Source organism: Carassius carassius, chromosome 23 (assembly GCF_963082965.1).
Source record: "Carassius carassius chromosome 23, fCarCar2.1, whole genome shotgun sequence".
NCBI lineage: Eukaryota > Metazoa > Chordata > Actinopteri > Cypriniformes > Cyprinidae > Carassius > Carassius carassius.
In genome coordinates this window covers 1,064,514-1,080,478 of record NC_081777.1, presented here as the reverse complement: position 1 = coordinate 1,080,478, position 15,965 = coordinate 1,064,514, and the positions used below count along the sequence as shown (strand labels likewise).

General features: G+C 40.0%; 2 protein-coding genes across 7 annotated transcripts in view; both read right to left on the bottom strand.

The window, feature by feature from the left end:
• LOC132101187 (SH2 domain-containing adapter protein F-like) overlaps positions 1–1,767 on the bottom strand; it is a 113,532-nt gene extending 111,765 nt beyond the window's left edge. For all 5 annotated transcript variants that reach the window (XM_059505909.1, XM_059505911.1, XM_059505910.1 and 2 more), the window contains exon 1: positions 1,309–1,767. In XM_059505909.1, the coding sequence (XP_059361892.1) occupies positions 1,309–1,644 (336 nt within the window). In that variant the 5' untranslated portion in view covers positions 1,645–1,767. The remainder of the gene's footprint in view (positions 1–1,308) is intronic.
• Positions 1,768–3,006: 1,239 nt separating this feature from the next.
• On the bottom strand, positions 3,007–9,249 carry LOC132101185 (G2/mitotic-specific cyclin-B1-like). 2 transcript variants are annotated; one of them, XM_059505907.1, is made up of 9 exons: positions 9,103–9,249; positions 8,906–9,025; positions 6,801–6,911; positions 6,516–6,698; positions 5,482–5,640; positions 5,084–5,320; positions 3,811–3,951; positions 3,512–3,613; positions 3,007–3,406 (listed from the first exon to the last, which is right to left on the bottom strand). In XM_059505907.1, exons 1-9 carry the CDS (start codon positions 9,121–9,123, stop codon positions 3,305–3,307), a joined length of 1,176 nt encoding a protein of 391 aa, XP_059361890.1. In that variant the 5' UTR covers positions 9,124–9,249; the 3' UTR covers positions 3,007–3,304. The 2 variants fall into 2 exon arrangements, with proteins under 2 accessions (XP_059361890.1, XP_059361891.1); XM_059505908.1 differs by having other exon boundaries at positions 6,516–6,695.
• Between the last annotated feature and the right edge of the window lie 6,716 nt (positions 9,250–15,965).

Genomic DNA, 15,965 nt, shown 5'->3' with positions numbered 1-15,965 from the left:
ATCACAACAATGCACTGTTTGAGTCACAATTATACATTTCTCTTTTATGACAAAAAAGTAAAGATCATGTTCCATGAAGATATTTAGTACATTGCCTACCATAAAAACATTTTAAGAATAAATATACAGTACAGACCAAAAGTTTGGAAACATTACTATTTTTAATGTTTTTGAAAGAAGTTTCTTCTGTTCATCAAGCCTGCATTTATTTGATCAAAAATACAGAAAAAACTGTAATATTGTGAAATATTATTACAACTTAAAATAATAGTTTTCTATTTGAATATACTTAAAAAAATAATTTATTCCTGTGATGCAAAGCTGAATTTTCAGCATCATTCCTCCAGCTTCAGTGTCACATGTAACATCAGTCGATCACATGATCATTTAGAAATCATTCTAATATTCTGATTTATTATGAGTGTTGAAAACAGTTCTGCTGTCTCATATATTTGATCAATAAAAGGTTAAAAAGAACTGCATTTATTCAATATAAAAAAATCTAATAATATATATTCTAATAATATATTTTCTTTACTATCACTTTTTTTATCAATTTAACACATCCTTGCTGAATAAAAGTATTGATTTTATTTTAAAAAAAAGAAAGAAAAAAAAAATTACTGCCCCCAAATTACTGACCAGTAGTGTATATTGTTATTACAAAATATTTATATTTTAAAAACACATTTTTTTTAACCAATCATATATATATATATATATATATATATATATATATATATATATATATATATATATATATATATATATATACATATATATATATATATATATATATATATATGTGTGTGTGTGTGTGTGTGTGTTTTTACTAAAACACTACATAAAATGAGCAAAACATTTTACAAATAAATATAAATCTGATTTAAAATACATTCATAAAAAAATATTGAAAACAAGTCAGTAAAAATCTAAATATGTTTTTAGATCAATAGTAAAATGGCATATAAGCAGATGGAGTGATGCTTCTGTTTCCCATCGTTTGTTTGTTCCCGTTTAATGCAAATATTAAAACTATTATGGCTAAATTATATCATGTTTTTAAAATGTATATTTTTCTAAAAGCTTCCAAACCAGAACAATCCGATCACACACCTGATGGATCAAGAGCCTCGACAGCAGAACATGTTCAAAACTAACAGGAACTTTACAAGAAGATTCATTAGTTATCATGATCTAACAGCTAACAATACTTCTGCAGCATTTATTAGTCTTAGTTCGTGTATCAGTGCATCAGTCAAAGCTCCAGCTGTGTTAGTTATTAGTTAATACACCGACAGCTCGTACCTTCTCCTGCGTGCCGTCCTCGGGCTCAGCTCTGACCGCAGTCTCCACCTTGATCAGCCGGTGCTTCGGGGACACGAACTTCACCTCCGCCGCGGAGCTCGGTCCGGTGCAGAAGGGCACGGTTCCGCCCGGTGTGTACGGATCCTCGAAGTCCAGCTCCTTCTGGAGTTTGTATGCGGTGAGGATGTCGGGCTGCGCGGACAGTAACCCGGTGCCCGGCTGCGGCTGGAGGCTTGGGACGGCGGTGTGGAAGTGTCGGTAGTCCGGTCTCGGAGGCGCCGGTGGCGGGGCTTTGGTGGTTTTGAAACCCAGGTGCTCCTTGAACCATCTGGCCATGCTGCCAGCGCATCTCCCACGACCCGACACGAGACAAACCCGAGCGCTGCGGTGGCTCCCGGTCACCGACAACACCACTTTCCGTTCGGAGGAACTCTGCGCTCGTGCGCGTGTGTGCGCGTGTGTGTGACAGCTGAGCGGCTGCACGGTTGTTTTGGGAGTTTCTACCTGATATACTCACTGCCACCTATCGGTGCTCTCTGACACTGGAGACACGAGAAAGCGCGGATTTGTTTCAGAAACGTTGAATTGTTCGCGAAAATAAGTCGATCCCTCTCATCTGAAGTCTTCTTCACACATCACTTAGAAGAGCTACCTCTGCATTCATCTGTGGGCCTTCCTGCAAAATACTGCTGTATTATTTATTGTGTATATATATATGTATGAACAGCTATACTACAATAACCACTTCAAATAAAGTAATAACTGCAATCATATTATTGACGCTATAATCTGTACATTTAAAATACATTACTGCAATTCTACTTTGGTACAGCTTAGACATGGGGAAAAATGAGTTTGGGACTAATATTGAAATATCATGTGACTTAAATCATGGTTTTGATTGATCTTGGGTCTCATTGATCTGAGCTCATGCATTTCAGCTTCTGAGTGGGATTTATTTTATTTTTTGATAATTCTAGCAATATTCACTCAAAAACTGCTGCAAACGTTGTGATCAATAAGGCCGGCGATCAATCAAAACCTGGGCTAACTGAAAGAAAACACTGATAAAGAGACTAAATCCAAGATTAAAAGATAATATAGCCGAAATCTGAGTTACAGACGTGTGCAGAATATATTCAAATATTCTAATGTGGCCCAACAAGATAAAAGCCTTGAATCTTTAAGAGTGTTTGATGAATAAAACATTCTTCAGTAGACTCTTAAAACACCTGTAAGAGATTCCCATTGTGTGCCATCAGTCGGTCAGATGAGCAAACACACCTGGACAGCACCTGAAACATCCTTTTGCATGACAAAAACCCAATGCTTTTACAAAACAAACCCAATACAAATAAATGTGTGTGCACCAGTCGGTCAATAACTCATTCTGAACACATTCAACATCCTTGCTTCAGAAACGTGAAAAGCAATGTCATTTAAGTTGAGAAATGCAAACATGCATGGTTTTCCAATCAAACCCCAGCATGCAGTAAACACTCTTTGTGGGTGTCTCTTACTGAAGAACTAAGACACACATTGGTTACAGCAGCCAGGGACACACTGTTGTGGCTCTTTATAAAGTTATAGTTCTCTTGAACACTGGTGTCCTTCAGGACAAAACACAGCATGCAGCAAAGCAGTTCAATGATCCTGAGGGTTTGATTCTCTGTCACAGTAAATAGTCCACAAATGAAAGACTCTGGACTACAGTTCAGTCTTTATTCACAATAGTTTTCAATTAAAGGTAGAAGATACAATTGCATGGATTTTGTAATCAAATGAATACACATTTATTGACCATATCGGTATCAAATGCAGACTTACATTTATGTAAATGCATCCGTTCATTCAGTGGCTTTCATTCATACAGCATAGTATAGACCCTTTACTTTGATATAATACATTTATGCAACAAAAGCATGGATTAAAAGGCATAATTAAAACCAGATACAAATAAGTTTAAGTGCCTAAAAACTCTTCAAGTGCATCAAAACTAAAACCAATCTTTGCACCAAAGATCACTGGAGAATCTGTCGACATCGACCTTGCAGATGCTTGAAGAAACCTTCACATACCTGCTCTTAATCTCCTGCAACTGAAGAGGAGAACACACATGCATTTAGAAGATGAGAAAACAAACACATACCACGTTTCAGCAGAAGAACTTAAGCGTTCATTATTTCCATGAGATTGGTCTCACCTTGCATTGGTCAGTAACCTTCCCCAGCGTCCGTACGATGGCCTGCATCACCGGAGCTAAAGTCTCCTCGCTGTAGCCGGTGTAATGCTGCAGACTCACGCTCTGCCAAACAGACATTATCAAGATGAAACGCTCACATGGTTTCACTGCCAGTGGATTACTTTCAATATTTCACATGCTTCCCTAAAAGCAGGGTTGATACTCAAACAGACGTGCGCTTCGTAGAGCGTTCCACACATGCAGATCAACTAATCTCAGCTGAAACGACAAAGAAACCGCTGAAGGAGTGAAGGCCTCACCCACGGGCCGGAGCCAAGAATCCTCCGAGACGCTGCAGACGCAGCCGCAGCCGCGAGCGACGGAGGAACGTGGACCAGATCATAGTCCAGAGCGGCCACTTCCATCAGGAACGCCGCCAGCTCACGCTCGCTCCGACCGGCCTGCATCCAGAGGTTTTTACAGAAGAGAGATGAAAAGTTAATACTATTTTCCTGGAAATCTGAAATTCTAGAAAAAAAGGGGGGGGGGGAAAGTGACTTTTTATTCTTTTAAAGTGAGTGAGCAAAAGATGTGCAGTTTTCTATTCTCATGCTGCCACGGAGAAGGACGGGAAATGGTTTACTTGTGCAACTCATGCATGATCATTTCAGTATTAATCGATCTTTAACACATCCAGGAAGAAATAAAAATCAATCAATTAATAAAACATTCACAAAAGTTCAGAGTCAGTAAGATTAAAAAAATAATAATAATAATACTTTTCAGCAAGGATGCATTCAACTGAAATGTAAAAATATTTATGATGTTACAAAAGATTTCTATATCAAATAAGTGCTGTTCTTTTGAACTTTCTAATCCTGAAAAATAACATGCGTCACTGCTTAAATAAAACTATTGGGCAGTTAATTGAAAAAAAAAAAAAAGTGTCTGACAGGACAAGTTCATGGAAAATAATCAGATTTCCCCGTTTGCCTGAGGATTACCGGTAATGATGTTGTAAATAATGTTCAGTTCACTGCACCGACTGATTGTTTTGCTTCCTAAGACCTCTGTACGCATGTGTGTACGTACGTGTGTGTGTGTGTGTGTGTGTGTGTGTGTGAGAGAGAGAGAGAGATCAGGAGCCAAAGGGGTTTATTTTCTGTTGCCTGATATGTTTTTTTTTTACTCTTAAAGTACCATCAAGAGCCAGTTTAAGATAAAAAAAAATCTTCTTTATGGTTGTACGGAGGACAAAAAGTCATGCACATCTTTGATGGCCTGAGGGTGAGGAAATTAACAGCATAATTTTAATTTTTGGGTGAAATATTGCTTTTAGGGTCATTCATTTTAAGGGTCTGCAGTAAATCATCATATTTTCATGATTTCTGAAGATCATGTGACACTGAAGACTGGAGGAATGATGTTGAAAATACAGCGGAGCATCACAGAAATACATTACACTTTAACACAGATTCACACAGAAAACAGATGATTTACACAAATAATTTCACACAATAATGAGTAGTTCAGCCATGAAACTATCAGCGCTCAAACTGGTTCATTCAAAATTGTGTATAGTGTATAATTCACCTGTCCAACTTTACAGGCCCTCTGTAGGAAGAGAGAAGGGATGGGGCGGCCGAGGCTGTAGTTTAAGCGCTTTAAGATGATTCGCTCCATCCTCCGTATGTCTCCACAGCTGTATGCTCCATCCGTCACGAACGCAAAGTCTCCCACCGTGGGCGGGTAAATCTCCTCATACTTTGATGCCAACAGCATTGCAGTCACACACACCAGCTGCAAATACCTCTTGGGCACCGGGTTATTCTTTAAAAACATTCAGACATGATTGAATGCATTAGAGTGCAAGCAAATCTACAAATATCTGACCTCAGTGGACTGACATTCAGCAGCGGTCAAGAAGAGCAAAAGAGAAGTCATCATGACCATTACTGCCACACTGAAGAGGTGAATGGAGCATTGCTGACCTGAAGGAAGCTGTCGATGATGCTGACGGTCATGAAGAGGGTCTCCTGCCGCAGTTTGAACTCTCTCTGGACCTGCATGAGCCAGTCGATGCTGATCGCTCGCATGTCACCGCTCACCTCCTGACCTTCCAGATAACGCTGCCTGATGGCCGTCTCAACCTAGAGAAGCATGCATTCAAGCAAGACTAGTAAACAAACATCAGCCTTTATACACAGTGATGCATGCATCATGGGATTACGAAGCTCAATTAGTCAAGATGACGAACGCCTGCATTAAACTTGATCCATTACATTCTCTGAAAGCTAAAGATGCAAAGATGTCACTATTCTTTTAAAGCGTTTCACCCAAAAATACATTTGCTGAAAACTTAATTCAAGTTTGTTTCTTCTTTAGATTTGGAGAAATGTAGCATTCCATCACTTGCTCCCCAGTGGATCCTCTGCAGTGAATGGGTGCCGTCAGAACGAATCCATTAACATCTTAAGACAAAAGAAACTAATTCATCTTTAAGACATTTTTAACTTTAATTGGTTGCTTCAGCCTAAAATTCATACCACTTCCTCCAGTTAAAAGTCCACATCAAAATTCAGCCACACATTAGTTTAAACGCTGCTTGATCTGTGCAGATTTCTCTCCTGATTCAGACCAGAACACTTTTTCACTGGAGGAAGTGTTATTATGGATTATAGACTCTATGTGTTTGAGTTAAAATCATCTTAATGCTGGATGTGTTTCATCTTTTGTCTTCTCCAGATGTTCACTGATGGACTGGAGTGCTGTGGATTATTGTGATGTTTTTATCAGACTCTCATTCTGACGGCACCCATTCACTGCAGAGCATCCATTACTGATCTTCATCTTACCTAATCTTACATGGACCGAGGGTGAGCATGTTTTCATGAACTATTCCTTTAATGCAAAGTCATCTGGACCACATGCATGTTACTTGTGCTGCTTTACCAAGTTTCTCTCTCTTCAACCCCAATTCATTGTAACTGCACGGAAAAACTTTAACGCTTAGTGGTCTCTTCACCTCGAGCTGTTGTAAATAAGTGTAGATGTCGCACACATATTCACTGCACATCTGAGCATCACCAGCATCTGCAGAATCCACATCTGGGATGTTGAGCAACAGGCAGGAGAAAGCCTGAGGAGCATCAGCCCGTTTCTGAAGATGCTCGGAGTCCAGACAGACATCAGTGTGTGGCACAGGCTGCTGAGAACAACAAATGAAAAAGACAGACACACGAGGACCTTGCAATATCATCAAAATAATATCATACAAAAACACAGTGATGCTCAGACGGATATTTCTCACCTTGACCGTGTCACACACCTCAGAGATGCTCCGGTTCTCTGTTGAAGAAGGTTTCACTGCTGCATGCTTCGTTTTGGCATTGTCCTTCTTTACACGTGCAGTTTTTTGTCTCTAATGAAGAAAATGTTATTCACAGCCAGTGTTGGGGAGTAACTAGCTATATGTATCAGAATTGCATCATTTAATTAAATCTAACTGCAATCGGTTACGGTTACGGAGGAAAAAAAACTGTAATTAAGTTGTGAAAAGAGACTGCTCTAAAATCTAACGCCAATGTTTCAAGAGTTTACACACAGAATAGGATGCATGTTTATTTGATAACGGTTTTACATTCCTATTTGGTTAGATGCAAATCCTTTATTTTTTAAGATTAACTTTTGTTCCCAGAGCATTGTTAGAAGCCAATGTTTCGTGTCATTGCTGTGCAAGGATTTGATTTCAAAAACAGTCTCATAACTATATCTTAGAATGAGGAGAGAGCTGTACATCCATCTCCCCACCTACAATCCCTGCCGGACCGAGACTCGAACCCACAACCTTTGGATTAGGAGTCAGAGCCTCTAACCATTAGGCCATGACTTCCCCACTTTAGAAAAATAATCAAATGTAATCAGTTACATTACTTAAGTTACTTCAATAAAGTAATTGAAATAGTTACACTCAGTGTTGTGGAAAATCTCTTTTAAACGTAAAGGATTACCCAAACGTGTTAGTTATATCATTTAGTATCTTGATTCATGAGTAGATGTATTTTGCATCTTTATAGATCATGTTATTTGATTTATAACAGGCGATGGGCAAAGTAGCCTAATGTAAGTGCAAATCTGGCCCACCAGATCCACTTTCCTGCAGAGTTTAGCTCTAACACTACTCAAACACACCGGAGTTTGATCAGGGTTGGAGCTAAACTCTGCAGTGCATTGGTCCTCCAGGACAAGATTAGAGGAACACTGGTGTAATCCATTAACTTAGCATAAAAGCAGTTTTTTACTTAAGTACCAGATTTGGGTGTGACTTTATATTTAATGAGACTTTAATAAAAACATTGTAAGTTACTAACACTTTCATTGTACAGAAAGAGAGCAAAGAGTATTTACATTATGAACATTATCAGTGACTTCAGTCTAGCTAGAGTTCAAGCCCTCTCAAAAACTCCTGTTATAATCACTGAAGCTGTGCACACTGTGAAATGAACAGCTTATACATCATTCACACATCTGCAGATTGTCATTTCTGATGAGAGAACTGTGCACTGAACAAAACACCAGCGTTTCAGCGATGGCTCATCTGAACACCTCTGATTGGTCATCGCATTCATAACAAGACTCGTGTGTGATTGGATATAAGGTGCAGCACTGTAAAAACTCCCTCTGGCTCAGCACCAGCCAGTGCATGCGGATTTTAATTTAGCAGCTGATGATGATTTGCTGCACTTAACGCTGTAATCACACCGGTGTTATAATAAATAACTATTATGCGGCTATTTTCTGTCTTTGGGAAGTTGCATTCAAAATCCCCTTGGCTCAGAAATCTGAGGGGGCACGTGCCTCTTCGGTTTGAATGGGCATGACGAATGCAAAACAAGGCATCTATTATTTTTCTATTCCGTTTACTTTTTATTATATAATAAAGAAAGAAATAAACCTTGCTATGTTTACTACATCCAGCTAACTGAGACTTGTTATAGCACTTGCATATCATTGCTCTTTTGATGATTTTGAGTCCATTGTCTTCATTTGTAAGTTGCTTTTGATAAAAGGGTCTGCTAAATGACTAAATGTAAATGCACGATGCACAACGCTCTGCACTTACTCCTGATTTCGCTCAACATGGCAACAAGAGATCTGTCAGTCAATACAAGGAGCAACAAAGTGGTGTTAAATATTTGAAAAAGTAATTTTCCATCTAAATTGAAAAGTAATGCGTTACTTTAATAGTTACGTAAAAGTAATCTGGTTACGTAACTCGCGTTACTTGTAACGCGTTCCCCCAGATCAATGCTTGCACTACATATTACATTATAACCTATTGCATTTCCGAAGTACCCTTCCCAGCACTGTTCACACACCGCAGCAGAAAGAGAGAGTGTGGCAGTCATCAGGTACCTTCGGCTCGTCTGCAGCTCGGTGAACACCGATCACATTGGACGCGTTTCCTAACGGGGCTCTGGAGCGCAGTGAATACGGCGCCGCTCTCCGCCGAGCCTGCGCCAGTCTGGAGCTCGCCTGCGCCAACAAGAGCACCACACATGAGCCACGGACACCTGCAATCACTGCCCAACCACTGAACACACACTGCTTACTCGTGTCACTGGAGGGGACATGCTCTTTCCCGCCGAGAAAATACAACACTAACCAAATAAAACGTGATCTAAAGTTTACAAACGAAATTCCGCGTCTGCGCGACGCTGATTAACGTGATTGACAGCAGCTGAGTTATTGCGCGTCATCATTTCCCACGACATAATTACGTCAACCAAATTATTTCTTAATAAAATATAAATATAAAATGCTTAGTTTATCAAAAAGTGGCTTTGAGGTTTTGATGTGCATTGATAAGAGTATTCGAATTGAGATAGATAGATAGATAGATAGATAGATAGATAGATAGATAGATAGATAGATAGATAGATAGATAGATAGATAGATAGATAGATAGATAGATAGATAGATAGAAAATATTTATTTATTTCTATTATTATTAAACATGGGTGTCTTTATTCACATTATAGCATACTACAGGGGTTAGGCAGCTCACCTGAATAAAATTATCACACATCTTCTCCAAGACACCGTCACCTGTCCATCAAAAGATGTTGAAGCTAAAAAAAAATCATATATATATACACACACACACACACACACACACACACACACAGGCCTGTATATGAGCGCTCAGATGATGCACCTGTTTTATACTTCATTTGGGTAATATAAAATAGAGTTAGAGCAGAGATACAATGCTTATTTACTCAAACAAAGCACACCTGAGACTTTGAAGGAAATTAATAATAAATTCTAGTCAACTACACACACACACACACACACACACACCTTTAGAGTACGTTGAAGAATAAATGCACTGCTCAGAAACTCCTTCATCTTTTTCCAGCAGCCCCTGATGCCATTAAGCCATTACTAAATCACCTAAAATTGCTCTTATTTACTTTCTGAATGTGAGAATATGTTTGCTCACTGCATCAAACAGTCTCTTACATTCACACAAGATCATCTCTTTGAGACTGATGAATCAACCTGTCCTTTACCACAGCTCATCAGATCAAAATATCTCGTGGATTTCATGTTTTACTCAGCAAAGTTTAAGTAATGCATATCACCAGTACGTTTTTAAAAGAAACACATGCAGACCCTACATCACATTTTCATCAAATTTTCATTTTTGGCTGAATTATTCCTTTAATTCAATAATTGCACAGTAATATTTACTAGTCCATTTGAATGTTTCAGTAAGCAGTTCCCAGTCATTTTGCTGCAATCTGCTGTGAAATAATTCACATATTTACCACTAGAAGTGATATTCCCAAATGTCAGAAGTAAAAAATAAACCACTGAATGACAAACTCGGAGCACCTGCCGAGCTGGATCAGATTTCCAAAAGGATACTGAGGATTTGGAGCATCTCTAATCTCATTCGTTTATGGCCTCCAGTCACCTTTTCACCTTTCCTTCACTATTTCCATCTTCCTTCAAGTCTTTTTTGTCACTTTAAAGGCTTTCTCTTCCGCTAGCTCTGCCTAACTCTGACATTTCATTGACGTTCTTCTTGAAAGGCTCTCTGGATATCCACAGAGTTTCTTGTTTTATGCATCTTTTCCCAATCGTCTGCTCACATTGTTTTTGCCAGAGTTTCAGCTTGTCATCAGTCAGCTTGGCCTATTATTCACCAGCTGTAATCAACTGTGTGAGGTTATGAGGGACAGGTATCTGCTGCGTCTGAAGCGCTGAAGAGGCTTGTATCTTGCTATATCAAAGGTATTTTCAACAACATCATATTATTGCTCTTATTTATGACTGGGGGTTTTGTGGGGCATAGACTCCTCTAACTGCTTTTATGATTTTAATTGCTCATTTTATGGCTCAGATATGCTTATTTTACGAGTTGTGAAAACACAGTTACAGTTTTTTTTCCAATTGCTAACACACAATTTTTCAAACTAGTCTGGTTTTATCAAAATACTTAACACAATTCACAAAACCACACACCCAAACTGCAAAATACCTCATATATCCTGCACATAGCATTATCAAACTCACTTTTGCATGAAATGGCACACACTTCATTAATATTACCAGAATTTTGCCTAACCAACTACACACTGTTGACTACAGTAAACAAGTCAGTGCAACATATGCACAGCAGATATATTTACATGGGACTGAACAAAAATATTTTTACAAAAAACAGTAAACTTTCAGAAAAAATATATTACAGTAAAAATATTCCTGTGACGGTGACTTTGTGAGCGTCCATGTTGATCCTGGAACAACATTCCAATCAACCAATCAGAATAAAGGAATGCCTTTACAGGAAATGTCAGTTTTAGGTTTACGATCAGGGTTAGGTGATTCTACGCCCTTGTTAATCATTCATCATTTTCCTCTGATTTTAGGAATAAATTACGGGTAGGGTTAGGTTTAGGGGTAGAGATTGGGTTAAATCTATATTTTTTGAAAGTAATGTTGATCCAGGAACATGTCTTACTTGGCAAAATCATGGCGACCGCACACACACACACACACACACACACACACACACACACAAACACACACACACACACACACACATGTTTGTTTTTGTGTAAAGTGTGTTCATCCCATAGGTGTAATGGTTTTTATACTGTACAAACTGTATATTCTATGGCCCTACAACAACCCTACACCTAACCCTAACCCTCACAGGAAACTTTGTGCATTTTTACTTTCTCAAAAAAACTCATTCTGTATGATTTATAAGCGTTTTGAAAAATGGGGATACCTGTGTCATACCCATGTCATTATACAAAGTTGTGTCCTGATATGTCACAAGAGCACACACACACACACACAAGCACACACACACACACACTTTTTTCTGGATGACTCAATATACTCAATATGGCTGGCTGATTTATTCTCCTGTATCATTTAGTTCAATTAAATATATTGTGCTGGACCGAGTCCCGTGGGCTCATTCTGTCACCAAGCACTAATTATTCTTAATCACAGCCTCCTGACCATGACACTGCCTGCTCACTGGACTGCTGAACAGCATGAACACTCGTCCAAATGACAGAAAGAGAGACGGGAGAGACAGACAGGCCTGCGTGTTTCTCATCAGACCTTATGATTTACAGCACAGCGATACTTGATGCTTTTCATGGACATCAGCCACTGAACACACATTAGCAACTTTCTGTGAAACTATAGGGAGCGAAGACTGCATTATAACAGAAATGTAACCTCATAAGTGATTCACTTGAAACACGTGAACAACACAGAAGACTCAACTCATAGTGAGTTTCAATGCCATCAGTAACAATCTAACCAGAATAAAATGACTCTTCTGGCTATGTGAATTATTTTTTATTAATTTTTTTTCTGTGGCTCTTTCTCTTTCTGCAGTTTACACTGATACACCAGTAGGCAGCGACAAGCAACGCTGTTCATGACTGATTCATTGACTCATTGTTGCTGCTGTGTGTATTACATTTGAGCTCCGTCACGTTAATTTATATAGACTATTTTTATCTTAAAAATCTATTTTATACACCATTATTTTCGTTTCTATAACGCGTGAATATATCCCCTATCATATTCTACAACAAAAACAATCAGGGAACCTTGTTATCACTAGTTTTATTTTGATTTCCCGGGTCCGTTATTTAGCTTATAGATGTTAGCATCGCCAGCATGCTAGCCGCAAATCCCGCTTGCATTGCTAATACTCTATTACCATTGCTTTACTCACTGTTACTTGATTTAATGGCAGATGTATGTCTACCTTTGATTGCAGGTGAGGACACGTTCGAGCTGCATTCGGTGCAGCTGGAGGCAGTGGAGAAGGTAAAGTGCACACTCATTGTTTCCCTGGTGCTCGTGTTCTCGATGTTTCTGAGCAGATACCCGCGATCCTGAAGCCTGACAAGAGCCCCAGAGCGGTCGTGCTTCACGCCGGGGTTAACGACACCACGCTGCGGCAGACGGAGACGCTGAAGAGGGACTTCAGGAGCCTGATCGAGACGTGCTCAGCACTACGCCTGTGGTGACGATCATCGTGTCAGGACCACTGCCCACATATCGATGAGGACACAAATGGTTTAGTGGGCTTGTTGCTTTAAATTAATGGTTGTTGTCATGGTCTAAAGAAAAAAACAGAAACAACAAGAAACTGACAGAAACTGTGAATATAATGTCTTAAATTTAAGTAACTCAATCAAAACATATTGTGACGAGTGTCCCAAGCTCACATCAGTGTTGCCCTGGAAATGGACGAGGAATACCTGCACGCCTCTGGGGTATTTATTCGAGCTCTCCTTATCGTGTGTTCCTTCCACCCCGTGACATTGGTGGAGAATGAAGGCAAGTTAATCAAAGATAAACAGACAAGTGATCTTCGTCCATTCACCCTTTCTCAGTTTTTTTTTCTTTTCCCCCTTCCAGGCGGCTACTCCTCCCCGCAGCATGGATGAAGTCCTCAAACGGCTTACGGAGGTTAGCATCCGCCAACAGCAAATAGTCTAGCATCTCACCACACAACAGGGGGAAACCGAGCAGGAGCTCGCCGCCCTCCGCACAACAACCTGCTAGCGCGTCCCGATTCCAGATCCCCGGGTGCAGGCTGCCCAGTTGTTGCTGAAGATGACCACACATGATGACGTGGAAGTCTGGAAGTACAACGACTGAGGGCTGGGATCATGATGACTGGGCACGAGCGCTGGCCCTTCTCCTGACTGGAGAAGCCCAACATGCCTTCTTCAGCTTACCTGCCACTCGGGCAATGCAATACAAGGAAGTGAAGAGGGAAATTTTGGCCCGGGTGGGGCTGTCACCAATTTGCAATTTGTGCGGCACAATACTTCCATGACTGGGTCTATCAACCCTGCTTGCCAGCCCGTGCCTAGGCCCCTGAGTTATCTTGTCTCACGCATCACTGGCTGTTAGATGGGGGTCCCACGGCCGCCCAAGTAACGGAACGTGTTGTGGTTGATCAACTCCTCCAGGCTCTAACCTGTACCCACCTGCAAACAGTGGGGATGCGGAACCCTGCGACCACTATGGACCTCGTGGAGGCGATAGAGCTGGCAGAGGCAACCCACCGAAAGGATGCTGGGGAGCGAGTGCCGCCTTTTCCCCAGAAGGTGGTCCAGGAGCAATGTGCACCAGAGGGCATCTCTCGACCAGTAAGGTCGGGATGATCCTATACCGATGGAAGTCACCTCAAATCACGCCCGAACTTGGCTGGCAATTGCATCGTACATCGGGATCTGCTGGTAGGAGCCCCAGAGGTCTGCATCAAAGTGAACGGCCGGCTGTTTTGGGCTCTGTTGGACTTTGGCTGCTCAGTCAGCCTTATCCAAGCTCACCTGCCCGCACTGAAACCAAGGCTGTTCTGCCAATATCATGTGTGCACAGAGACACTCCACAAGTACCGTCCCACTGCGTGACGATATCCGCCTGGGGTCCTGGCCTGTTGAAGTCAGCGTGATGAAGGACTGGGAAGAGACTGGCCTCTGCCAAGCAACCTGCCATTCCAATAGGGAGCCGCCCCTACAGTGGATGACCTGGGCCAAAGACACTAACGCCAGGTGACTTCAACTTCACCGTTCGCCACAGTGCCGGAGCAGCCAATGCCAATGCTGATGGCCTTTCTCGGATTTGGTCAGCTTTTGCAGGTCTGTCAGGGGTCACTCCCCACCCAGTGAAGGGGTGAAGAGCGTCCTGAGCCCACATCCGCATTGCCCTGGAAATGGACGAGGAACACCTACACGTGCTCATCACGGGCTGATCCATTTCAACTGTAGGGTGTCATTTTATAATACATTTAAAGTTAGTGTATTTTAAATGAACTACATGCAACTTCATCATACAAATATATTGGGAAAAAATGACATGCTTGTTTTAATCGAAATTACTTTAAAGTATAATTGATTTTATTATAAATGCCTGTCAGTGAATTCTCCAGTAACTAACCATATTTCAAAGACTATAGACTTTCATTTCATTGTAAAACATATAAAGTGCAGTGTCGGCAAACATTACATTCAGTTTACACGTAAGTATAGCTATTATTTTAAAGTATTTTATTTATAAGTATGTATGTATATATATATATATATATATATATATATATATATATATATATATATATATATATATATATATATATATATATATATATATATATATATATATATATATATATATATATATTTATATATATATATATTTATATTTTTATTTTTTTTATTTTTTATTTTTTTGTGTACTACTTTTTTACAAGGCAATGTACATCCAGCTGGTCATAATAGGAAAATAAACATCAGACATTTCAGGTTTATGTTTTTTAATAAAGCTGAACTGACTGTAAATTATTGTTTACTTTAGAAGATGAAAATTTTTAATTTATTACAATGTTTTAGCATTAAATTAAATATAATCAATATTTGTCTTGCCATCTCAGATTTTTAGTTTATTTTTGGGTGTTACCTGCAGCTGCTTTAGATTTAGACTAAAATGAGGGATCTTATTAGGCGTCTCACCAGGTTTTGGAGCAGAGCTCCGTCATAGTCGGTGCTGATTGAGCTTCAGACTACTTCATATGGCATAGTGTATGCATGAAATGATCTGTCAGTGCTCTAAATCTGCTCTCCGAGATGAAGCATCTACAGATCCTGGTGTGAAAAGTGCATTTTAAGGCTGTCCACCCTGATCCAGCGATTGAGCACGTGATGTCTTCTGAGAAAACCAGCCGCTGTGGCCATATTTAGTCGGTGGTGTATTTGAGTGAAATTGAACAGGTAACATAAAAATCTCCGCTCTTATCTAGAGATGTCATGTGATAAATAGTTTAGCCTGTGAGGGAAGGTTAATGAGCCTCGTGTTCATCAGGCAGGCCGGTCATCTTTACCAGCTGGAGTCTCAGGCCATCCATCATCCTCAGTGTCTA

Bases quoted from the DNA above. Each gene is read 5' to 3' on its own strand.
- LOC132101185 (XM_059505907.1), bottom strand. From the start codon at position 9,123: ATGTCCCCTCCAGTGACACGA. The intron at 6,699-6,800 runs GTGAGAAATATC...TGTTGTTCTCAG, and splicing joins AGGTGTGTGACACGGTCAAG to CAGCCTGTGCCACACACTGA. The intron at 3,614-3,810 runs GTGAGGCCTTCA...TCTGTTTGGCAG, and splicing joins TTCTTGGCTCCGGCCCGTGG to AGCGTGAGTCTGCAGCATTA.